Raw genomic sequence first — 25994 nt, forward strand, 5'->3', positions numbered from 1 at the left:
ATCACTGGTTCTGTTCTGTTAGTAGCACTATCATTGGTTCTGTTCTGTTAGTAGCACTATCATTGGTTCTGTTCTGTTAGTAGTACTATCATTGGTTCTGTTCTGTTAGTAGTACTATCATTGGTTCTGTTCTGTTAGTAGCACTATCATTGGTTCTGTTCTGTTAGTAGCACTATCATTGGTTCTGTTCTGTTAGAGTAGTACTATCATTGGTTCTGTTCTGTTAGTAGTACTATCATTGGTTCTGTTCTGTTAGAGTAGTACTATCATTGGTTCTGTTCTGTTAGTAGTACTATCATTGGTTCTGTTCTGTTAGTAGTACTATCACTGGTTCTGTTCTGTTGGTAGTACTATCACTGGTTCTGTTCTGTTGGTAGTACTATCATTGGTTCTGTTCTGTTAGTAGCACTATCATTGGTTCTGTTCTGTTAGTAGTACTATCATTGGTTCTGTTCTGTTAGTACTATCATTGGTTCTGTTATGTTAGTAGTACTATCATTGGTTCTGTTCTGTTAGTAGTACTATCATTGGTTCTGTTCTGTTGGTAGTACTATCATTGGTTCTGTTCTGTTAGTAGTACTATCATTGGTTATGTTCTGTTAGTAGCACTATCATCGGTTCTGTTAGAGTAGTACTATCACTGGTTCTGTTCTGTTAGTAGTACTATCATTGGTTCTGTTCTGTTAGTAGCACTATCATTGGTTCTGTTATAGTAGTACTATCACTGGTTCTGTTCTGTTAGTAGTACTATCATTGGTTCTGTTCTGTTAGTAGTACTATCACTGGTTCTGTTCTGTTAGTAGCACTATCACTGGTTCTGTTCTGTTAGTAGTACTATCATTGGTTCTGTTCTGTTAGTAGTACTATCATTGGTTCTGTTCTGTTAGTAGTAATATCATTGGTTCTGTTCTGTTAGTAGCACTATCATTGGTTCTGTTCTGTTAGTAGTACTATCATTGGTTCTGTTCTGTTAGTAGTACTATCATTGGTTCTGTTCTGTTAGTAGTACTATCATTGGTTCTGTTCTGTTAGTAGCACTATCATTGGTTCTGTTCTGTTGGTAGTACTATCATTGGTTCTGTTAGTAGTACTATCATTGGTTCTGTTAGTAGTACTATCATTGGTTCTGTTGGTAGCACTATCATTGGTTCTGTTCTGTTAGTAGCACTATCATTGGTTGTTAGTAGCACTATCATTGGTTCTGTTGGTAGCACTATCATTGGTTGTTAGTAGTACTATCATTGGTTATGTTAGTAGCACTATCATTGGTTCTGTTAGTAGCACTATCATTGGTTCTGTTAGAGTAGCACTATCATTGGTTCTGTTAGTAGTACTATCATTGGTTCTGTTGGTAGTACTATCATTGGTTCTGTTCTGTTAGTAGTACTATCACTGGTTCTGTTCTGTTAGTAGCACTATCATTGATTCTGTTCTGTTAGTAGTACTATCATTGGTTCTGTTCTGTTAGTAGTACTATCATTGGTTCTGTTCTGTTAGTAGCACTATCATTGGTTCTGTTCTGTTAGTAGTACTATCATTGGTTCTGTTCTGTTAGTAGCACTATCATTGGTTCTGTTCTGTTAGTAGTACTATCATTGGTTCTGTTCTGTTAGTAGCACTATCATTGGTTCTGTTCTGTTAGTAGTACTATCATTGGTTCTGTTCTGTTCTGTTAGTAGTACTATCATTGGTTCTGTTCTGTTAGTAGTACTATCATTGGTTCTGTTCTGTTAGTAGTACTATCACTGGTTCTGTTCTGTTAGTAGTACTATCATTGGTTCTGTTCTGTTAGTAGTACTATCATTGGTTCTGTTCTGTTAGTAGTACTATCATTGGTTCTGTTCTGTTAGTAGTACTATCATTGGTTCTGTTCTGTTAGTAGCACTATCATTGGTTCTGTTCTGTTAGTAGTACTATCATTGGTTCTGTTCTGTTAGTAGTACTATCATTGGTTCTGTTCTGTTAGTAGCACTATCATTGGTTCTGTTCTGTTAGTAGTACTATCATTGGTTCTGTTCTGTTAGTAGTACTATCATTGGTTCTGTTCTGTTAGTAGTACTATCATTGGTTCTGTTCTGTTAGTAGTACTATCATTGGTTCTGTTCTGTTAGTAGCACTATCATTGGTTCTGTTGGTAGTACTATCATTGGTTCTGTTAGTAGTACTATCATTGGTTCTGTTAGTAGTACTATCATTGGTTCTGTTAGTAGCACTATCATTGGTTCTGTTAGAGTAGCACTATCATTGGTTCTGTTCTGTTAGTAGCACTATCATTGGTTGTTAGTAGCACTATCATTGGTTCTGTTGGTAGCACTATCATTGGTTGTTAGTAGTACTATCATTTGTTCTGTTGGTAGCACTATCATTGGTTCTGTTAGAGTAGCACTATCATTGGTTCTGTTAGTAGTACTATCATTGGTTCTGTTGGTAGTACTATCATTGGTTCTGTTGGTAGTACTATCGTTGGTTCTGTTGGTAGTACTATCATTGGTTCTGTTGGTAGTACTATCATTGGTTCTGTTGGTAGCACCATCATTGGTTCTGTTAGTAGCACTATCATTGGTTCTGTTAGTAGCACTATCATTGGTTCTGTTAGTAGTACTATCATTGGTTCTGTTGGTAGTACTATCATTGGTTCTGTTGGTAGTACTATCGTTGGTTCTGTTGGTAGTACTATCATTGGTTCTGTTGGTAGTACTATCATTGGTTCTGTTGGTAGCACTATCATTGGTTCTGTTAGTAGCACTATCATTGGTTCTGTTAGTAGCACTATCATTGGTTCTGTTAGTAGTACTATCATTGGTTCTGTTGGTAGTACTCTCATTGGTTCTGTTAGTAGTACTATCATTGGTTCTGTTGGTAGTACTATCATTGGTTCTGTTAGTAGCACTATCATTGGTTCTGTTAGTAGTACTATCATTGTTTCTGTTAGTAGCACTATCATTGGTTCTGTTAGAGTATCACTATCATTGAGTCCCATTGTTAAGAGCTCTCTCTGCCTGCTATAAGAGGGAGAGGGGGAAACTGAAAATAAATTCTGGGGGAGGATGTAGAAAAAGTGATGGGGATATTCTTTGGGGACTGTGGAAGCAAGCTTTAAGACTGGGTCTACTAGGGTAGAACTATGATTAGAGAACATTGCTGAGAGCTCTCTCTCTGCCTGCCATGCAGTTACCGCCTGGCCTCTATATGAGCTGCTCCGCTCCACTCTCCTCTACCCATTAACCGGCTGACAGATCAGTAATAAACACAGCCTGTCACCTCCCATTTACTGGAGAACACATAAACCCTCCTCTCTTTCTCTCTCTACCTCCCTCTCTTTTTGTCTCCTTCCCTTCATCCACAGAACTCAATGGAGCTAAAAGCTGATTTTCTCCCCAGTCCGTCGACTCCAGAGCAGCAAATTCCCCTCTGCAGCCAGATAGTTCTGGAAAAAGCATGAATATTAAATGGTTCCATTAATAAATAAATAAATAACCAAAAGAAGAGGACTTTCTTCTCTCACTAACCCCTTTCGTTCTCCCGGCGGATGAGTAAAAAATAAAAAAAATGAAAAAAAATGAGAGAGGAGGTAAATAATGCAAGGAGAAAAAGCTGGACGCTGGTTAAGCTAACTGGCTTTCTCTGTTTCAATGGCACCGTGTTTTCAACGTGGTAAAACAAAGAGCTAACCGCTAGAGCTAACCCCCCCACCCCACTTCACTTCAGTGGGATTACCCCCTTGGCATTTTTCCTATTTTGTTGCCTTACAACATGGAATTAAAACTGATTTTTTGGGGGGTTTGTATCATTTGATTTACACAACATGCCTACCACTTTGAAGATGCAAAATATTTTTTCTTGTGAAACAAACAAGAAATAAGACAAAAAAACAGAAAACTTGAGCGTGCATAACTATTCACCCCCTCCAAAGTCAATACTTTGTAGAGCCATCTTGTGCAGCAATTACAGCTGCAAGTATCTTGGGGTATGTCTCTATAAGCTTGGCACATCTATCCACTGGGATTTTTGCCCATTCTTCAAGGCAAAACTGTTGGATGGGTTCTGCTGGTGTACAGCAATCTTTAAGTCATACCACATATTCTCAATTGGATTGAGGTCTGGGCTTTGACTAGGCCATTCCAAGACATTTAAATGTTTCCCCTTAAACCACTCAAATGTTGCTTTAGCAGTATGCTTAGGGTCATTGTCCTGCTGGAAGGTGAACCGCCGTCCCAGTCTCAAATCTCTGGAAGACTGAAACAGGTTTCCCTCAAGAATTTCCCTGTATTTAGCGCCATCCATCATTCCTTCAATTCTGACCAGTTTCCCAGTGCCTGCCGATGAAAATCATCCCCACAGCATGATGCTGCCACCACCATGCTTCACTGTGGGGATGGTGTTCTCTGGGTGATGAGAGGTGTTGAGTTTGCACCAGACATAGCGTTTTCCTTGATGGCCAAAAAGCTCAATTTTAGTCTTATCTGACCAGAGTACCTTCTTCCATATGTTTGGGGAGTCTCCCACATGCTCTTTGGCGAACACCAAACGTGTTTGCTTATTTTGTATTTTAAACAATGGCTTTTTTCTGGCCACTCTTCCATAAAGCCCAGCTCTGCGGAGTGTACGGCTTAAAGTGGTCCTATGGACAGATACTCCAATCTCCGCTGTGGAGCTTTGCAGCTCCTTCAGGGTTATCTTTGGTCTCTTTGTTGCCTCTCTGATTAATGCCCTCCTTGCCTGGTCCGTGAGTTTTGGTGTTGCGGACTCTGGGGCCTTTCAGAACAGGTGTATACTGAGATCATGTGACAGATCATGTGACACTTAGATTGCACACAGGTGGACTTTATTTAACTCATTATGTGACTTCTGAAGGTAATTGGTTGCACCAGATCTTATTTAGGGGCTTCATAGCAAAGGGGGTGAATACATATGCACACACCACTTTTCCGTTTTTATTTTGTAGATTTTATTTTAACAAGTTATTTTTTTTATTTCTCTTCACCAATTTGGACTATTTTGTGTATGTCCATTACATGAAATCCAAATAAAAATAAAAATAAATTTAAATTACAGGTTGTAATGCAACAAAATAGGAAAAATGCCAAGGGGGATGAATATTTTTGCAAGGCACTGTACTTCCAAATGTATTTGTAACCTGGGGGATGGCAGTCATACATACTGCAGTGCTTGTCGATGTATTCACGAAAATGGATGCAAATGGCGTTGTGACAAGACAGCTGGAAGGGGCTCGTTGTGTACACGGCAGTAAACACAGGGTAAACAAGGAAGCCGGTTGTTTGTGGTACAGACTCACTCACACCTCACTGACATAATGTACAAATAAACAGGTAAATTTTTCTTCCCCGGGCATGTAAAGAATCCATAAGCATTTAATCGCAAACGCAAGTGTCGTGAGAAATCGGATGTAGCTACTTATATGATGTGTGTGTGTGTGTTTGAAAGAGAGCGAGAGAGCGGAGAGATAGAACAGACCAGATTTTCACCTCAAATGTCATCCGAAGCACATAAAGCTAAGTGAATAGTGTCCTAATGAAACAAAGTGAAACGGAGAGGTGTTAAGGATGGACTGGGTTACACTCTTTAATGAGATCAGTTAAGCACTACAGGCTGGTAACTGGAGAGACTAGAACATGTGCAGTAGCCAGCCAGCAGATGAAGGGTCTGGATCAGCACTCTGCAGAATCTTATGAGAGAGAAGGAGGGGAGGGAGAGAGAGAGGAAAAAATTGAATGAGAGAGGGGAGGAGAGAGAGAGAGGAAGAAAGAGAATGAGAGAGAGAGGGGAGGAGAGAGAGAGGGAGGGGAGGGAGGGAGAGAGAGAGAGAGAGAGAGAGAGAGAAAGAGGGGAGAGAGATAGGAGAAAGAAAGCGAGAGAAAGAATGACAGAAAGAGAGAGAGAGAAGGAAGGAGATAGTGAGAAGGAAAGAAAGGAGAGAGAGAGAGAGAAGGAAATAAAGGAGAGAGAGAGAGAGAGAGAGAGAGAGAGCGAGCGAGGGAGGGAGGGGGAGACACTTGTCAGGTTGTTTGATAGCTCTGAACAGCCACAGTGACCTTCAACTCCCTTCAGCGCTGAGAGAAGTGGTTGGCTGGGGTCATTGCAGTGTGTGGATGAATGGGTACAATCAGAGGAAAGTCCCTAGTTCGTAAACGCACACACAGACACACGCAAACACACATACACACTGATCTATACACACGCACACATGCACACGGACACAGTCACACACCCCCCAATGGGCTCTGTCCAGTGTTTTTACATTGAACATCCATCCACACCCCAATGGGCTCTGTCCAGTGTATTTTACATTGAACATCCATCCACACCCCAATGGGCTCTGTCCAGTGTATTTTACATTGAACATCCATCCACACCCCAATGGGCTCTGTCCAGTGTATTTTACATTGAACATCCATCCACACCCCAATGGGCTCTGTCCAGTGTATTTTACATTGAACATCCATCCACATTACAATGAAGAATTCCCATCATTCTCCTCTTCTAAATGTCACTACTGTGCAGGGGGGGGGCTTGGTAACACTTTATTTGAAGGTCTGCTTATAAGTCATTATAAAGCTAAATAGTTTAGTCATAAAATAGTAGTCATAGTAGTAAACTAATAGTGAATAGTTTAATAGTAAACAGTTTTCATTAGTAAATAGTTTAATAGTGAACAGATTAATAGTAAATAGTTTAATAGTAAATAGTTGTCATTTGTAAACTGTTTGTATATAGTTTCTAGCAGACCTTTAAGTAAGCAGACCTTTAAGTGAAGTGTCAACACTGGCTAAGCCTTCCACTGCTCTGCTGCCCTGTCAGGTCTGAGGCAGCTAGCTGGACAAGAGAACAGGACCCTTTCTGTCTCACACAGTGGAGGGGTGAACAACACTCCCACTGGGCCTCCCTGAACGAGTGGCGGCCGCAGCCCCTTGACCCTGTGTGCTAGGGAGGGAACCCAGGCGGAAGAGGAGAGAGAGAGAGAGAGAGAGAGAGAGAGAGAGAGAGAGAGAGAGAGAGAGAGAGAGAGAGAGAGAGAGAGAGAGAGAGAGAGAGAGAGAGAGTCAGAGAGGGGACGAGAGAGAGACAGAGAGGGGGCGAGAGAAGGAGAGAGAGTGACAGAGGGAGAGAGAGTGACAGAGGGAGAGAGAGTGACAGAGAGAGAGAGAGTGACAGAGTGACCCCCCCCCCCCCTCCCCCGCCAAAAAGGGGACGAGATGACTGGTCCAATAGTGTGCTAGAAATGAACTGTCAGGGGACTAGAAGGATATCGTATAGGTTACATGCAATATAAAGGTAATAACGTATTATTCAATGTATTAAAGGGATAGTGCATCCAAAATGTTCTTCAAATGTACCTGTTTAGAATGGATGAGCATAAGCACCTTAACCCTCGAGGCTTTTGCTCCATTTCACCCCTTTGCAATACAACTCCAACCATGGCCTTCTGATAAAGGGCAGTGCTAGTCCTTTACCTTGAATCTCCCAAAGACCTGCGATCCATCTTGAAGGACCGGAGATGGGAGAGCGGGACATATACAACCCTTCATGTCTCAGGAGTTTGTGAAATATTAACAAAAGAGCTCGCAGGTACATCATTTTACAGTCCCAGCTACAGCGGGGGAAATGTGCTCTGACCTATTATAAATCACACCATACACTGACAACACTGAAGCTAGCTACAGCCTCCCACATCCCCTGGGCAACCTGACAGCAAAATCTTGTCTTTACAGATTGCTCTTCCAGAGACTTTGTGAGCATGTGTGTGTTCATACATTTCTGTTGAGCTTGTGCAAATCATGTTCATTTTTCACAAGGCCTACGTATGTTTGTGTGTATATGAATGTGTGTGTGAATGTGTGTGTGTACATGCAGAGCTTGTGTGAGAATTTTCCTCCCCCACAGAAAGCTCAACCAAATTCCTTAGGATCTACTCTGCGACATGAAAGACGCAGGACTTACAGATCTTGTGCTTCCCTTTCATGGGGAATTTCACCACCAGCTCCTGGGGGTTGGTGCAGACGAAGACGAACGGCGAGCCAGACTCCTCGCAGGTCTGAGGAAACTGGGGGACAGGAAACACATGACAGAAACAGTCAGAGCAGACTCCTCGCAGGTCTGAGGAAACTGGGGGACAGGAAACACAAGACAGAAACAGTCAGAGCAGACTCCTCGCAGGTCTGAGGAAACTGGGGGACAGGAAACACAAGACAGAAACAGTCAGAGCAGACTCCTCGCAGGTCTGAGGAAACTGGGGGACAGGAAACACAAGACAGAAACAGTCAGAGCAGACTCCTCGCAGGTCTGAGGAAACTGGGGGACAGGAAACACACGACAGAAACAGTCAGAGCAGACTCCTCACAGGTCTGAGGAAACTGGGGGACAGGAAACACACGACAGAAACAGTCAGAGCACTGCTTTTCCTAAGGACAGACAGGAGTGGTGACACTTTAGACTGGGAACCTTTCTTGCTGTGACAGCAATATATCCTTGTTAGGAATGACATAGAACCTACAGATACCTGTTATATTCAGAGTAATATCATAAACGTGAAAGCAATATATAGCCTGGCATAAAGGGTTATGGCAGTTTTTGAAACAGTAATAACACTTGAATTGAAATATGTTTAAATGGAATCTCTACATCCCTGTCAAAAGGGTGACGTAACACCTCATAACTTGTCATGACATTCTATGAAACTAACACTGAGACACCAAACATATTGGCAAAGAGGTTACGCAACAAGACATCTTAATCATTATACATCAATCTTTATCTGTTCTATGTATCATGATTTCATAAAGACATCTTCTGAGAAAAGAGGGAGGGGGTGGATATGGGGGAAATTAAATCATTGGTAACACTTTATTATAAGGGTCCATAATAAACCATTTAGAAGGCATTTATAAAGTGTGTTCACCATTTCTTAAATCATTACTCCCACATTATGAAACCATTTACTAATCATTAGTACATTATTTTTCCAGTCCCTAATCTAAATTGAGTGCTATTTATACTTTAAAAATACTTTATAAATGTTTTGAGTGACCAGTGTAATGTATCACAAAAAGCTGAGCATGCCATTGGTAGACATTCCAGCAGTACCTGGTAAAACAACAAGCACACAACACAGGATGTTTAAGGATATATATATACACATGTCTTAATAACTAGCTTACTAACATTTACACGTGTGGGAGTAATGATTTATAAATGGTGAGCAAACTGTTTGGAAATGCCTTACAAATGGTTTATTATGGACCCTTAAAATAAAGTGTTACCAAATCGGTATTATCATGTTGTAGCTTGCTATTACAGCTGCAATCATCTCTCTACCGTGACAGCTTGAATATTTACGCAATATGACATCCCTTTCAGGCCCTAGCTCCAGGCAGTACAGTACTGTACATACGTAGATAGGGTGGCAGGTAGCCTAACAGTAAGAGCGTTGATCCAGTAACCGAAAGGTTGCTGGTTCGAAAACCCGAGCCGACAGGTTAAAAGTCTACCGATGTGCCCTTGAGCAAGGCATTTAAACCTAATTTGTTCCAGGTTCGCCGTAATACTACGGATGCCCCTGTAAAACAACACATTTCACTGCACCTGTCTGGTGTATATGACAATAAAACAGCTTTTTTTTTTGTTAATTAACACTCCCACTGCAAAGCATGGCGCCATGGAAAGAAGAAACCTCTCTCCCTCCCTTTGATTGGTTGTTCAGGTGACAGTAGGGGGAATTGACTGACACTTTCACGACAAAGGAGTCATCTTCCCAATCTGTCCGGGTGTAGCTGCCCTCAGCTCATCCAATTTCCTCCAGCACGTCTATCAGATAGTGTCGTGATTGCATCTCTGCGAGTCAGGAAGCGGCGGCTTTTCACGACGGCTCGCTTCTTCTTTCCTCTACACTCCCTCCGTCTCTCTTAAGAGGAGCACTGAAGGTTGGGACAAATCCAGGGCTTTTAGGAGAATTGACAAGACAGACAGACCAGGCGGGTGGGTGGTTGTCACCGTTTGTGTGGTTCCTGACTAAATAGGAGAGGTGATGGGGCTGCTTATTGCACATCACAGTCACCGCTGAACTGACTAATGACTGCATGTGATGATGAAACGTAATTGAACACCCTCTAAAGCTCAACAGGGATTCCACAGTGGCGGCTTGTTGTAGCTAGAACCCTCTAGAAACACACTAGTAGCGATGGTGTTTTGCAGTCCGACTCTGAACGACACTCCGGCGGTGAAGTGTGAGGTTTACCCTTTGAGTGCTTCTCTGCTAAAGTGGGAAAGTAGTGCCGTAAATCTCTCACCAATTTCTCTCACCAATTTGGCAACGTTCAGAGTGTTTACGGGGGTTAGCGAACACATTCGACCGTAACACCATAGCATAGCTATCCTCTCTACTTTTATCATCTCAGTCAAGGGAAATAGCCCATATCCTAATGCAAGCATCCCACTATGGCAGTTTTGAGGAAGAGAGGCCTCGTTGTTTCAATTGGCTATGGGGGAGGTGTATTTTCAACACTGGTGCAGCCAGTCCTTTACATGTGTTTTCGCCTGCTGTGATGCGTGCTTAAATATTCTCACTTAAGGCTAACTTGGGAGTGTGTAAGCACATTCGGCTTTGAGATGGCAGTAGTAGTATTTTTCCAGGTTTTGAAAGGAAAACAAAATGGTGGTTGTGGTGGTCCGTCTAAATCCAGATGAATTGAGCGTAGCTGATTCCAGCGCCTGAGTGAGCTCATGTCAAAATGCAGCCGGTCGCGCGCTCTTTCATCCTCAACCAGCAAATTAGCATTTAAAGCTGTTTAATCGAGCCTGCTTTGCCTCCCCTCCCCCAGTCTAATTGTTTCCATACCATGCTAATCAAAAGGGCATGAAACATCAAGCCATAGCAGTGCCCCGAGTCACTCAAACACTCCAAATGCATCATATATACATGCTAACAAAGGGATGAAACTCTGACTACATAAAAGCCTTAATTGTTCCATATTCCAAAACCACTCCGATAACATAGGCCTCGTACATACTGAAGGTTTGACGTCATTAAAAGCGTTCATTTTTTTATTAAAAGCCACATTTGCACAGTTTGCCCTAATGTTTTAAATCAAATTGAACCTCAATGAAGAAAGTATATTTAAAAAAACATTTTCAGGTTTGAGTCCAGGTTCTCGAAAATCTTCATTCCCATATCATGCAAATGTCTTTATGAAAATATATGGGCAGATTGGAACTCAACAAACTGTTTCAAATGTTCAATTGCTAGTTTAGTGCTAATTCTCTTGCAGTCACAAACAGTGGGAAGATGTGTCCAATATGAATTTCCAAATCGTTAGCAAGTGGGCGCCGACAGGTTTGACTGCTGCCAATGTTGCTATGGTTTCACTGACAATGGCAACGCTCTCAGCAATTTTACAGGGACCTTCCTTTAGATTTTGCAACGACACCCTCATTAAAAGTGTTTTTGCGTGTGCAAAAAGTTTGTTCAAGGAGAGGACACAGTGAAATAGCTCTTCTTTGAGAGTCTTCAGTCTGCTAAGGATTCCGCAGCTCAACATACTGTAATTCTTTAATAATGGTTTCTCAAGGGGTGGGTGGTTAGCCACCTTCACTACAGTACAGACATTTCAGAAAAGAAACGCTCTTGAATGAAAACACAACCCCCTATAAACACAGAGAGTGGGAAAAAAGGAAGGAAAAAATGTCTTGCAGCCTCGCCACCCGCCTCAGACAAGTTCATAAACAGCCCATTCTTTTCAGTTCGCTGGGATATTGCCAGCGGGCTGCAACAATAAGCGCCTGTAATAATATGAGATTCACAGAGTCCATTGGAGACAAGATCATTCAAGGGGCAGAGAAAGTGCACCGAGGCCAGATCTAGGATCAGTTCACCCTCATCAAACACAAACCTTAAATCACAAGTGGGTAAATTGATAAAGTGACTTCAGATCAACAAGTAGGGTGAACTCCAACCTGCACGGCCCAAAACTACAGAAAAACAAATCCCTGGGCTTCTAACAGAACAGCAAGAGCCCTATAAGCTATATGGGTCCATGCTGCTTGTCTATGACTGGTGAACAAGCCAACACTGTTTGCTCTGCTTCCCCCCTCTCCCTCTCCCTAGTCCTTTTCAGCTGCTGTCGGCAATTAGGGGAAGCAGAGACAAGCAATCTCCTCTCTCTCTCTCTGAGGGCAGGCTCAGCGGTGATGGTAATGGGCCTGTGTGGCTGTGGCTTTGGCCCTGCCTGGTCGGGCCCCGTTTGGCTGCACTCAATCAAGGCCCAATAAAAAAGCCTTCATTGGCAGGGAGCTACTAAGCCACAGGAGCAGGGAGCTGTGGAGGAGGCTTTTACAAAAGGGTGGGAAAAAGAGGGAGGGTGAGAAGAGAGGGAGAGGCAGAGAGATGGATAGAGACAGAGAGAAGTGGCAGTAAGAGAAATCAGAAGAGAAAGAGAGAGAGAAAGAGAGAAAGAGAGAGAGAAAGAGAGAGAGTGGGGGGAAAAAACGAAATACTAAGTAGAGGCTTTGTCAAGGCTGGTTTCACACTGAGAATAAAGAAACAGATGGACTGTTCTGAGTCCCGTTGATGGGCCATGTCTAGAGGTGAGGGTGTGTTAACCTCTCCAGGCATCAGGCCCCAGCGACCTGTGTCTTCACTGCAAACCCACTTCAAGCTCAAAGAAATGATGGTGGTGGAGGGTGGCTTTCCAGATCACTGAGCTTCAATATAGTAATTCTTTTTCCAGCCATTCATTCTCATTCAGCTGACCGTAGCTTTGTAGCTGTTTATCTGGACTGCTCCTAGGAAATCTTTTAAAATGGGTTACATTTAATGTATTGAACAAATGATGAACAAGTGGAGGAGTGGTGGAGAAACTAGTAAAAATAAGTATTTGGAGAGGGCAGGACACCCTGAAGAACAAAGTGACTGACCACCTTAAGGATTCTAGCTTTAAAACCATTTGCACCCAAACAACTCTCAAATGGCCAAGAAGCCGACAACACTCCTTCAATAGCATAAGAACACATGTTTAATGGCTGAAAATCTTAATTACCACATCCTTCAATAGCATAAGAATACATGTTTAATGGCTGAAAATCTTCATTACCACATCCTTCAATAGCATAAGAACACATGTTTAATGGCTGAAAATCTTCATTACCACATCCTTCAATAGCATAAGAACACATGTTTAATGGCTGAAAATCTTCATTACCACATCCTTCAATAGCAAAAGAACACATGTTTAATGGCTGAAAATCTTCATTACCACAAGACCTTTATAAGAGAAAGTAATCCAAATCAATATGAAACTGCTGTATTAGAGACTCTCCTTCACCCACAGAATCATCCGGTGTCAAGTTGGAGAGTGCACATTAATTATCTAAGAGAGTGTCCAACACTGACTCTCGTCTTTTTTACATTATTAATATCCTCAAGCCGAGGAAAGACATGTCTGCTTATTAGGAGCTCCGAGCCGGCAAGTAGGGTTGCTGAATTATTCCATTATGTCATCAGTCTGCTCGACTGCTAAAACACAGCTACATACTCAGGCTAAACATGAGGAGTTTTCTTTCCAATACAGCCATACTGGGATCTCTGGCGTTGATTTAAGTTCATCTGAAGAACAAAGGCTGTTTTATGTGGATAATTATATAAGGACTTATCAAATAGTCTCTCCTGGCAGACTGACTGTTAGTGCTAACATAAATGGAGTAGCTAGCTAGCGCACGCAAGACTTGGTTCTGGGTTCCGAGTTGTAACTATGACACAACTGATAACGAAAGCTAACATTGTCCTTTTCAACTGCTGAACTGAAACACTGTCATGAAATGCATGAATTTAGGTTACAAGCCCAATAGCTGTATACTGATGCGTGTTGGATGAATCAACATGTGACCTCAGCCATTTTGTTTTATAGAGCTTATGATTCATAAAAAAGTATTCTAAGTTGACTGTCATCGATGCTTGAGGTACAGATAGGCACATCATCACTGTAGGAAGTGCTCTGGCTTGCAGCTAACTATACTTGGCCTATTCCCCTTTAGCATGTAGCCAGCAGCATACCACCCTGCATCCCACTGCTGGCTTGCCTCTGAAGCTAAGCAGCGTTGGTCCCTGGATGGGAGACCAGATGCTGCTGGAAGTGGTGTTGGAGGGCCAGTAGGAGGCACTCTTTCCTCTGGTCTAAAATGAAATATCCCGATGCCCCAGGGCAGTGATTGGGGACATTGCCCTGTGTAGGGTGCTGTCTTTCAGATGGGACGTTAAACAGGTGTCCTGACTCTTTGTGGTCACTAAAGATCCCACGGCACTTATTGTAAGAGTTGGGGAATGAATCCCAATCTGGCCACCTAATCATCCCCAGCTTCCAATTGGCCCATTTATCTACCTGTAACTATTCCCCAGGTTGTTGCTGTAAATTAGAACGTGTTCCCAGTCAACTTACATGGTTAAATAAAACAAAAAAATGCCACACACCCAAATCATCAGCAAACCGCCAATAAGAAAATGGTTATTTAAGTTAGTATCCTCGACAAGAAGGAGCTGCTCTTCCTCTGGGGGAAGGCCTGCCTGCACCAAAAGCTCTCCATCACAGTTGACAACTCCACAGTGTAACACTGCAAACATCAAAAGCTGGATCATGCTCTACAACATCCATAGAGTACGACCTTTCCTCGCCCAGGTCCTAATCCAGGCACTCGTCATATCCCGTCTGGACTACTGCAACTCTCTGTTAGCTGGGCTCCCTGCTTGTGCCATCAAACCCCTGCAACTTATCCAGAATGCTGAAGCCAATCTGGTGTTCAACCTTCCCAAGTTCTCTCACGTCACCTTGCTCCTCCGTCAACTCCATTGGCTTCAAGTTGAAGCTCGCATCCACTACAAGACCCTGGTGCTTTCCTACGGCGCAGCAAGGGGAACTGCCCCTCCCTGACCTTCAGGCTATGCTCAAACCCTACATCCTTTAATAATGCAGATAGATTGTAACTTCCATCAATGTAATTGTCTGCATCACTTCCAATCCCCCATATGTTTTTTTTCTCTCACAAATATACACACACACACACACACACACATATACATCCTTTAAAAAAATATATTTCACTTTTTTACTTTCCAACCCCTCCACCCCTTCCCTAATTGGAGTAAACTAGTGAACAACAATGCTTAGGCCTCTACTTCCAGCTTATACATACTATATACATTTTATGAACACAGTCAATTTTACAAACATTATATTTTGTTTTGTTTTTACTCCTGAACTTCCCCTACCCTCAACCTCTCTGATCATTTTCATGATGTCCATCCGGTTTGCTTCTATATGCCATATCTTTCACAAAAGCTCAACCTATAACCTATATACTTATTATGGACACAGTATGCTTACATTATTAGTTATCTTGTTGTTATTAGTTGTTGTTAGTTGTTATTAGTCCCATCCTTCAACTTCATTCAACACCACCCATCTATCTCTTAACACCATCCATATTGGATTTCTATTTGCCGTATATTTTTCAACTGTACTGTGATGTTTAAAAAAAGTTCTGAACCTTTCTATTCTCATTGTTTCTACAGATTGTAAATTGAAAATAAACATTTTTGCTAAAAGTATTATTATATTATTGATCGATTGACTATGACTTTTCAGATCACCCAGTAATGTTATATGCAGGTTTAGCTCCAGGTAAATATTGCAATCCTTTAGCCATTCCTGGACCTGTGTCCAAAAACAAGCTACAAATGGACAGTACCAAAACAAATGATCTAATGATTCTGTCTCTTCGCAGCAAAATCTGCAGAGCTGGGAAGATTGTATCCCCCATATAAATAACATTCTATTGGTAGCAAGATTTAATTTAAATAGAGAAATTCAACGTTTTGAATCCGGCGTCGTTTCGCGTATCATAAACAGTATGCCATGGGATCGGTACGTCAAAAATCTCTTCCCAACTATTTTGCAATCTATATGGGACGGCTGTCAATCCTTTGGTCCTTAAATGAAACTGGTATACTTTTTTATTCATCACAGTTGTCTTTAACCAATTATGTTCTTTAAAGGCCGACAGACAAGACTTCTTCAGTATCTTAAATAAGACATCTCAGTCTTCCCGCCCAAAAACATTGCACTTACTTTTCCTACTAGCTCTGACTTTGCTGATGATGACTTTATTGAGGACAAATGTACTTACTACAACTGTGATATGTGGTTGTCTCACCTTGCTATATTAAGATGAATGCACTAACTGTAAGTCGCTCTGGATAAGAGCGTCTGCTAAATGACTAAAATGTATATGTAAAAATGTAGAATCATTGCTACATACATTTTTTGACTTAAACATTAATGCTACACTACCGGTCAAAAGTTTTAGAACACCTACTCATTCAAGGGTTTTTCTTTATTTTTACTATTTTCTACATTGTAGAATAATAGTGAAGACATCAAAACTATGAAATAACATATATGGAATCATGTAACCAAAAAAAGTGTTAAACAAATCAAAATATATTTTATATTTGAGATTCTTCAAATAGCCACCCTTTGCCTTGATGACAGCTTTGCCCACTCTTGGCATTCTCTCAACCAGCTTCACCTGGAATGCTTTTCCAACAGTCTTGAAGGAGTTTCCACATATGCTGAGCACTTGTTGGCTGCTTTTCCTTCACTCTGCGGTCCGACTCATCCCAAACCATCTCAATTGGGTTGAGGTCGGGGGATTGTGGAGGCCAGGTCATCTGATGCAGCACTCCATCACTCTCCTTCTTGGTAAAATAGCCCTTACACAGCCTGGAGGTGTGTTGGGTCATTGTCCTGTTGAAAAACAAATGGTAGTCCCACTAAGCCCAAACCAGATGGGATGGCGTATCGCTGCAGAATGCTGTGGTAGCCATGCTGGTTAAGTGTGCCTTGAATTCTAAATAAATCACAGAGAGTGTCAGCAGCAAAGCACCCTCACACCATAACACCACCTCCTCCATGCTTTACGGCATCTCACAAAGACACGGCGGCTGGAACCAAAAATCTCAAATTTGGACTCCAGACCAATGGACACATTTCCACCGGTCTAACGTCCATTGCTCATGTTTCTTGGCCCTGGCAAGTCTCTTCTTCTTATTTGTGTCCTTTAGTAGTGGTTTCTTTGCAGCAAATCAACCATTAAGGCCTGATTCACAGTTTCATCATAGTGCTTGATGGTTTTTGCGACTACACTTCAAGAAACGTTCAAAATTCTTGAAATGTTCCGGTTTTTTTCTTCATTTTTATTTTTACCTTTATTTAACTAGGCAAGTCAGTTAAGAACAAATTCTTATTTACAATGACAGCCTACACCGGCCAAATCCGGACGACGCTGGGCCAATTGTGCGCCGCCCTATGGGACTCCCAATCACGGCCGGTTGTGATACAGCCTGGAATCTAACCAGGGGGTCTGTAGTGACGCCTCAAGCACTGAGATGCAGTGCCTTAGACCGCTGTGCCACTCGGGAGCCCAAGACAAATGTTCCGTATTGACTGACCTTCATGTCTTAAAGTAATGATGGACTGTCGTTTCTCTTTGCTTATTTGAGCAGTTCTTGCCATAATATGGACTTTGTCTTTTACCACATAGGGCTATCTTCTGTATACCCCCCCTACCTTGTCACAACACAACTGATTGGCTCAAACGCATTAAGAAGGAAAGAAATTCCACAAATTAACTTTTAAAAAGGCACACCTGTTAATTGAAATGCATTCCAGGTGACTACCTCATGAAGCTGGTTGAGAGAATGCCAAGAGTGTGCAAAGCTGTCATTAATATTTAATTTAATATGCCATTTAGCAGACGCTTTTACAGTCGTGTGCATACATTTGTATGTATGGGTGGTCCCGGGGATCGAACCTACTACCCTGGCGTTACAGGGGCCATGCTCTACCAATTGAGCTACAGAGGACCACATCAAGGCAAAGGGTGGCTATTTGAAGAATCTCAAATATAAAATATATTTTGATTTGTTTAACACTTTTTGGGTTACTACATGATTCCATATTCCATATTATTCTACAATGTAGAAAATAGTAAAAATAAAGAAAAACCCTTGAATGAGTAGGTGTTCTAAAACTTTTGAACGGTAGTGTATATACCCATAATCTTTTAAGAATATAACTTATAAATGCCTCATGAGCTTAGTTCAACTGTCACACCATCAGAACCCAAAATATAACCTCCAATGTTTGTTAACAAGTATATAGTATGTAAACAAACACTGTATAGCCTCAAAACATGGTTAAAACTATCATTTTGATATCATGGATGGTGAGTCCTTGCATCCATAGCGCTGTCTATAGAGTGTGGTTACATTTCTCCAGGCCCATCCCTCAGCTTTTTACCAAAACCACTTTGTTATTGCTTTAATTAAAGATTAGAGCTTTAAAAAGTTCCAATGCAGTCATTTTTATCTCAATATCAAATCATTTCTGGGTAAAAATTAAGTACCTTACTATGATTGTTTTCAATGGAAATTGTCAAAAAGAAACAAAAATAACTTCTTAGCAAAGATTTATCAAGCAATACTTTTGCTAGGACTGTCTGGGAGTGTTCTGAGTGGGGAGGGGAAAACAGAAAACTAGCTGTTATTGGCAGAGAGGTCTGGAACTCTTGTATTGGTCTATTAACTAATTTACTGCCTGGTGATATCACCAGTCAGGCCAAAACTCCATCCCACCAAAACAGGCTGACATTTTTGGCGGTCTTTTCAAACAGCTCTTACATTAAAACTACACTATCATAATTTTGTATAGTATTATTCCAACCTCATAGTGTGGACAAATATATAAAACACAGGAACATTTAATTTTTGACGGCACTGGGCCTTTAAAGCTCTCCTGCAGTATGACAAGTGGGCAGAGCATCATGGTTTATTTATTTTACCTCAGGGCTCCACAAACATGACGCTTCAAATCGCAGAGAGCCTCAGTGAAGGGCTAGCAAGAGACACACTAGCCATTTAGCGTTAGTGATGACAGGTGTAATGAAGTCATGTGTTTGCGCAGGAAGATTTCCACAGGTTGCCTCGCTTAGCGAAGTCCCATTCTCCCAGCCATGTTTATAACTTCACCTCCTGCGGTGGGCCTCGAGCGGCAAGAAAACAGGACGGCCTCACAACACTCAGTGTTTTTAGACTCAACAACTTACCCCACTGTTGGAACGTTCCTCCCATTGGGTCTGATATACAGTATAAGCCTACAGTAGGTTCTGACAAAGAAGGAAAATACTGTGTTAAACCTACTCTGTGTAGAATATTTGTAAATTCAGTATCTCTTCTTTTGATTATTTAGGGAATAACTATGTACTTTAGAAAATTGTCTTTGTAAACCTATACTAAATAGCACTTGACAAAAAGTTACCAAATAGCACTAAGCCAAAATGCTAGAGGAAATATAGACCTACAGTGTAAGAGATAATACAGCGTAAAATCAAGGAATCATTGCACCTACATCTGGGTTAGTGGGGATACTATCGTACATCTGCATTGCATTAGACAACCTCTTCACCTAGCACACGGCTTTACCCTACTTCTCTCTCTCTCTCTCACACACACACACACACACACTCTCCCCCAGGGACAACTACCATGTCTGCTTTCTAAACCAGACTTCAAAAGAACTCCAGGGAATCTTAAGCATTAAACCTGGTTATTTTCCCTCCACAATCTCCCTTTATCCCCACCACAAATCCAGCTCCTTTAGTGGCAATACTGTCAGTGAAATGGATTGGATTTCAGTCAGCTAACAAACCGTTTCATGGCGGCATTTTCATTTCATAATAGGGAAATGGAGATAGAGGGGGAGTTTACGAACGCGTCTCTCTCCGGAGGTGAGTGTTAGCTTTGATAGTGGGGGGCTGGAAAAGAGTCCCCCATCTGTGTTCACTCAGCCCTGTGGGAAGTGGTTGGCTCTCTTTCTCTCTGGCCTGGCTGCTTGCTCACAGCTCACACACAAAATAAAAGATGTGAATCTGTACATGTGAAAATACAAGAACACGTATCCCATAGTTAAAATAATATTGTACTACGGCACTAGTAATATTGTTAAGTTACAATATATTTTCTATGGACCGAGTGTCATGTTTTGTATTATTATGGGAAAAGAGAAAATAAATACTAAGTGTCCAGGTTACATAGAGCCTCTTGGTTTGACTGAGAGCTCCTCTCACAGGCTGTTGTTAGAGTGGTATAGGAGAAGCTGTGTTGGAGTGGAGGTGGTATAGGAGAAGCTGTGTTAGAGTGGAGGTGGTATAGGAGAAGCTGTGTCGGAGTGGAGGTGGTATAGGAGAAGCTGTGTCGGAGTGGAGGTGGTATAGGAGAAGCTGTTGTTAGAGTGGAGGTGATATAGGAGAAGCTGTGTCGGAGTGGAGGTGGTATAGGAGAAGCTGTGTCGGAGTGGAGGTGGTATAGGAGAAGCTGTGTCGGAGTGGAAGTGATAGGAGAAGCTGTGTCGGAGTGGAGGTGGTATAGGAGAAGCTGTGTCGGAGTGGAGGTGGTATAGGAGAAGCTGTGTCGGAGTGGAGGTGGTATAGGAGAAGCTGTGTCGGAGTGGAGGTGATAGGAGAAGCTGTGTCGGAGTGGAGGTGGTATAGGAGAAGCTGTGTCGGTGTGGAGGTGGTATAGGAGAAGCTGTGTCGGAGTGGAGGTGGTATAGGAGAAGCTGTGTCGGAGTGGAGGTGATAGGAGAAGCTGTGTCGGAGTGGAGGTGGTATAGGAGAAGCTGTGTCGGAGTGGAGGTGGTATAGGAGAAGCTGTGTCGGAGTGGAGGTGATAGGAGAAGCTGTGTCGGAGTGGAGGTGGTATAGGAGAAGCTGTGTCGGAGTGGAGGTGGTATAGGAGAAGCTGTGTCGGAGTGGAGGTGATAGGAGAAGCTGTGTCGGAGTGGAGGTGGTATAGGAGAAGCTGTGTCGGTGTGGAGGTGGTATAGGAGAAGCTGTGTCGGAGTGGAGGTGGTATAGGAGAAGCTGTGTCGGAGTGGAGGTGATAGGAGAAGCTGTGTCGGAGTGGAGGTGGTATAGGAGAAGCTGTGTCGGAGTGGAGGTGGTATAGGAGAAGCTGTGTCGGAGTGGAGGTGATAGGAGAAGCTGTGTCGGAGTGGAGGTGGTATAGGAGAAGCTGTGTCGGTGTGGAGGTGGTATAGGAGTCTCTCTCTCTCTCACTCACTCACTCACTCACTCTCCTGTAGCGGTGATGCTGCTTAGCTGGAGGCCTGACAAGGTGATGCATCCTGCTCCATTACACACACACACACGCGGACATTGTATATACACAGAGACACGTGTGCGCGCACACACGCCATGTGCCAAAAAATACACACGTCATGTACACACACACACACACACACACACACACACACACACACAGCCTGTCTAACCCTGTCCTCTGAGCTGAAATGATGGTGTGACGCACCCACGGAACGCTGACACAAACAAAGGAGATAAATGTCAGCCAGATGTAAGACTGGGGACCTGATCCTGTGACACGGGGACAAGCAGCAGCCTGGGTGACAGGACCAGCCTGGGTGACAGGACCAGCCTGGGTGACAGGACCAGCCTGGGTGACAGGACCAGCCTGGGTGACAGGACCAGCCTGGGTGACAGGACCAGCCTGGGTGACAGGACCAACCTGGGTGACAGGACCAGCCTGGGTGACAGGACCAGCCTGGGTGACAGGACCAGCTGACAGGACCAGCCTGGGTGACAGGACCAGCCTGGGTGACAGGACCAGCCTGGGTGACAGGACCAGCCTGGGTGACAGGACCAGCCTGGGTGACAGGACCAGCCTGGGTGACAGGACCAGCCTGGGTGACAGGACCAGCCTGGGTGACAGGACCAACCTGGGTGACAGGACCAGCCTGGGTGACAGTACCAGCCTGGGTGACAGGACCAGCCTGGGTGACAGGACCAGCCTGGGTGACAGGACCAGCCTGGGTGACAGGACCAGCCTCACAGTGAATACAATAACCCAGCTCAAAAAGCTCCAGGCATGGCGGCTATTTTTTATCATTCCAACACAGAGTTCATTCTGCAATGGCAGCACCTCTACATTAGCATACCTACCCTATTCCTCCACTGTCCCAGCAAGCAAGATGGCCGTCGTCCAGACCTGGCCAAACACCTGCCAACTACGCCACACTATGGCAAAGTCTAGAAACAGCCCCTGGCAGACGTATTAGGCCAAGTCTAGAAACAGCCCCTAACAGAGGCATTAGGCCAAGTCTAGAAACAGCCCCTAACAGAGGCATTAGGCCAAGTCTAGAAACAGCTCCTAACAGAGGCATTAGGCCAAGTCTAGAAACAGCCCCTAACAGAGGCATTAGGCCAAGTCTAGAAACAGCCCCTGGCAGACGTATTAGGCCAAGTCTAGAAACAGCCCCTGGCAGACATATTAGGCCAAGTCTAGAAACAACCCCTAACAGAGGCATTAGGCCAAGTCTAGAAACAGCCCCTAACAGAGGCATTAGGCCAAGTCTAGAAACAGCCCCTAACAGAGGCATTAGGGCAAGTCTAGAAACAGCTCCTAACAGAGGCATTAGGCCAAGTCTAGAAACAGCCCCTAACAGAGGCATTAGGCCAAGTCTAGAAACAGCCCCTAACAGAGGCATTAGGCCAAGTCTAGAAACAGCTCCTAACAGAGGCATTAGGCCAAGTCTAGAAACAACCCCTAACATTTCTTCAACAACTGATGAGTAAACAGTGCACTAAAATACTTAAAGGGATGGGTATATAGAATAACATAACTGAAGATATGATACTTTGGTAAGATTAAACAAAATGTCTGAATTGCTTTTATTATTCTAATATGTTACCAGTCAAGTAGAATGACAAAGTGATAGTTCAGCTTCAATCAGAATTCGACTGTAGTCAGAATCAAAGGCAACAAATGTACTGACAGTCAGTGTACCTAATTAGTTTATTTGAACCTGTTCAACATCCAAATCCATAATCTATCTTGGAATTCAATTACTTCTCTTTGATTGTGTATAATAGTCTTCAGAATTCTAAGACTGAGTTTTTAAAACATCAAAGAAAACTCATTTGATGTGACTGTTTTGGATATCTGAGGTAGGAAGGACAAAGTGAGCAAAATACACCTCAGTGATCCTTCAATTACTATGTCTGGTTCAGTGCACTAACAAACAAACAAAAACCACACAGAATTGGGCAAATTACCAAACACTAACTGACATTCCTCACTGAAACTGAAAGGCATGTAATGAAGTGGTTCTGAAAACAGTAGTGAAATTGTAAGTAGTGCAACCATTTACTCAGAGCCTGGGGACTGGGGCTGAATGCATTCTACACACCACTGCAGAATCACATGCTGTCTGACCTCTCTCTGCCATGGCAAACTGCCTAGCAGGGAAACAGAGAGGAGGAGGAGTGTGTGTGTGTGTGTGTGTGTGTGCGGCTACAAATTGGGGTGAGTGTTCAAAGCCTGTACCTCTCGCGCCCACGCACACAGAGACACACATACAATGATAATGAAGCCTGTTCCTAGCGAAATTGAATTCTTAACGACCACATCCACCTTCACAGCCGCGACAGTAAAAACAATATTTTCCGTTGGGGAGGAGGAAGGGGGGGTTGATAAAGGAGAAGGCAGGAAAGACAGCGGGGCTGCTGAAGATTCACACAACATTACAGAAACAGAGAGAGGGAAAAAATAGCCTGTCTCCCATATATCCACTGTGTGTATGTGTCTGGCAGGAAGGCTTTTCAGCATATAAATATTGCATTTCCGCACAAGGAAACGCAGGCATCAGTCGGAGTTTCCGGCCTCACTAACAAGGAGAGGAGAGCCACTCTGGAGGTCAGCTCTAGGAACGCTATAGGAACACAGACAGAGCCACTCTGGAGGTCAGCTCTAGGAACGCTATAGGAACACAGACAGAGCCACTCTGGAGGTCAGCTCTAGGAACGCTATAGGAACACAGACAGAGCCACTCTGGAGGTCAGCTCTAGGAACGCTATAGGAACACAGACAGAGCCACTCTGGAGGTCAGCTCTAGGAACGCTATAGGAACACAGACAGAGCCACTCTGGAGGTCAGCTCTAGGAACGCTATAGGAACACAGACAGAGCCACTCTGGAGGTCAGCTCTAGGAACGCTATAGGAACACAGACAGAGCCACTCTGGAGGTCAGCTCTAGGAACGCTATAGGAACACAGACAGAGCCACTCTGGAGGTCAGCTCTAGGAACGCTATAGGAACACAGACAGAGCCACTCTGGAGGTCAGCTCTAGGAACGCTATAGGAACACAGACAGAGCCACTCTGGAGGTCAGCTCTAGGAACGCTATAGGAACACAGACAGAGCCACTCTGGAGGTCAGCTCTAGGAACGCTATAGGAACACAGACAGAGCCACTCTGGAGGTCAGCTCTAGGAACGCTATAGGAACACAGACAGAGCCACTCTGGAGGTCAGCTCTAGGAACGCTATAGGAACACAGACAGAGCCACTCTGGAGGTCAGCTCTAGGAACGCTATAGGAACACAGACAGAGCCACTCTGGAGGTCAGCTCTAGGAACGCTATAGGAACACAGACAGAGCCACTCTGGAGGTCAGCTCTAGGAACGCTATAGGAACACAGACAGAGCCACTCTGGAGGTCAGCTCTAGGAACGCTATAGGAACACAGACAGAGCCACTCTGGAGGTCAGCTCTAGGAACGCTATAGGAACACAGACAGAGCCACTCTGGAGGTCAGCTCTAGGAACACAGCCAGGAAAATCCCAAATGGAGACCCATTTTTGAACTAACTGCTTATAATAAGTCACAACAACTAATATAGCGTAATGAATACCCCTGATAAAAGCTACATGACTTGTGGTTATGCCGACTTTATTCTTGAAGCCATTACCTAATTACACACTAGGTAGCTATTCATATTGTAACATATGAATGTCTGACTACTTAGATCTTCTTATGATGCATTAGTTACATAAAGACAAACACACTCTTTCTTCCTCACATTACACACACACACACTGTGGAACCTCTGCTGACACACAAATTGCAAGTGTACACGACCCGGCTCATGGTCAGTCAATACAAATCAATAGAGCACTCAGCTCCACTAAAGGAGAAATAGGAGCTAGCTTTGTCTCTGCATAGATCTCCTTTAACCATGCCAGATTAGAATACCTGCCCTGCGATCGCTAACACAGCGCTAAGGCAGGCTAAACTAGGGAATGGAGTGAAAAATCGGGCTTTTATTAAGCGCTTGGATCGATCCAATCTATTTGGCGGGGTAGATTGTGGGTGTGCGGTATGGGGCAGTATGGGGCTTGGGGTGTCCTAGGCTATGAATTAGCAGTGAATCTGAAAACACACACGACAGAGAATGTATGCAGAGTGCGTGTAGAAACATGTGGGACATGTTCATCTATTTTGTCTAAATAACTTGATGTGATTCTAAAAATACTTTGTCAGCAACTGTGGGGTGAATATATTTTTTAAGCGGAATGAAATAGTGTAGCCAACACAGCCAACGGTCATCTCTCCATCTTTAGTTCTGTCTGTCTATGATGAAATAGTGTAGCCAACACAGCCAACAGTCATCTCTCCATCTTTAGTTCTGTCTATGATGAAATAGTGCAGCCAACACAGCCAACGGTCATCTCTCCATCTTTAGTTCTGTCTGTCTATGATGAAATAGTGTAGCCAACACAGCCAACAGTCATCTCTCCATCTTTAGTTCTGTCTATGATGAAATAGTGCAGCCAACACAGCCAACGGTCATCTCTCCATCTTTAGTTCTGTCTATGATGAAATAGTGCAGCCAACGGTCATCTCTCCATCTTTAGTTCTGTCTACAATTAAATAGTGTAGCCAACGGTCATCTCTCCATCTTTAGTTCTGTCTATATACTGGGGGACACATACAGTAGTATACAACATCTAGCTACAACCTACACGTTGTCTGCAGTTGTGAGGCCGGATGGACGTACTGCCAAATTCTCTAAAACAACGTT

The 25994-nt window shown here is 43.3% G+C and overlaps 1 protein-coding gene across 1 annotated transcript in view; it reads right to left on the reverse strand.

Annotated features, from left to right (window-relative positions):
* The window catches only part of trip4 (thyroid hormone receptor interactor 4), a 64978-nt gene that overhangs the window by 26022 nt on the left and 12962 nt on the right, over window positions 1-25994 (reverse strand). Inside the window, exon 11 of the mRNA XM_084153976.1 lies at window positions 7960-8062. Within this exon, the coding sequence (XP_084010102.1) occupies window positions 7960-8062 (103 nt within the window). The remainder of the gene's footprint in view (window positions 1-7959; window positions 8063-25994) is intronic.

This window comes from Coregonus lavaretus (assembly GCF_964263955.1).
Source record: "Coregonus lavaretus genome assembly, chromosome: 37".
NCBI classification, from domain to species: domain Eukaryota; kingdom Metazoa; phylum Chordata; class Actinopteri; order Salmoniformes; family Salmonidae; genus Coregonus; species Coregonus lavaretus.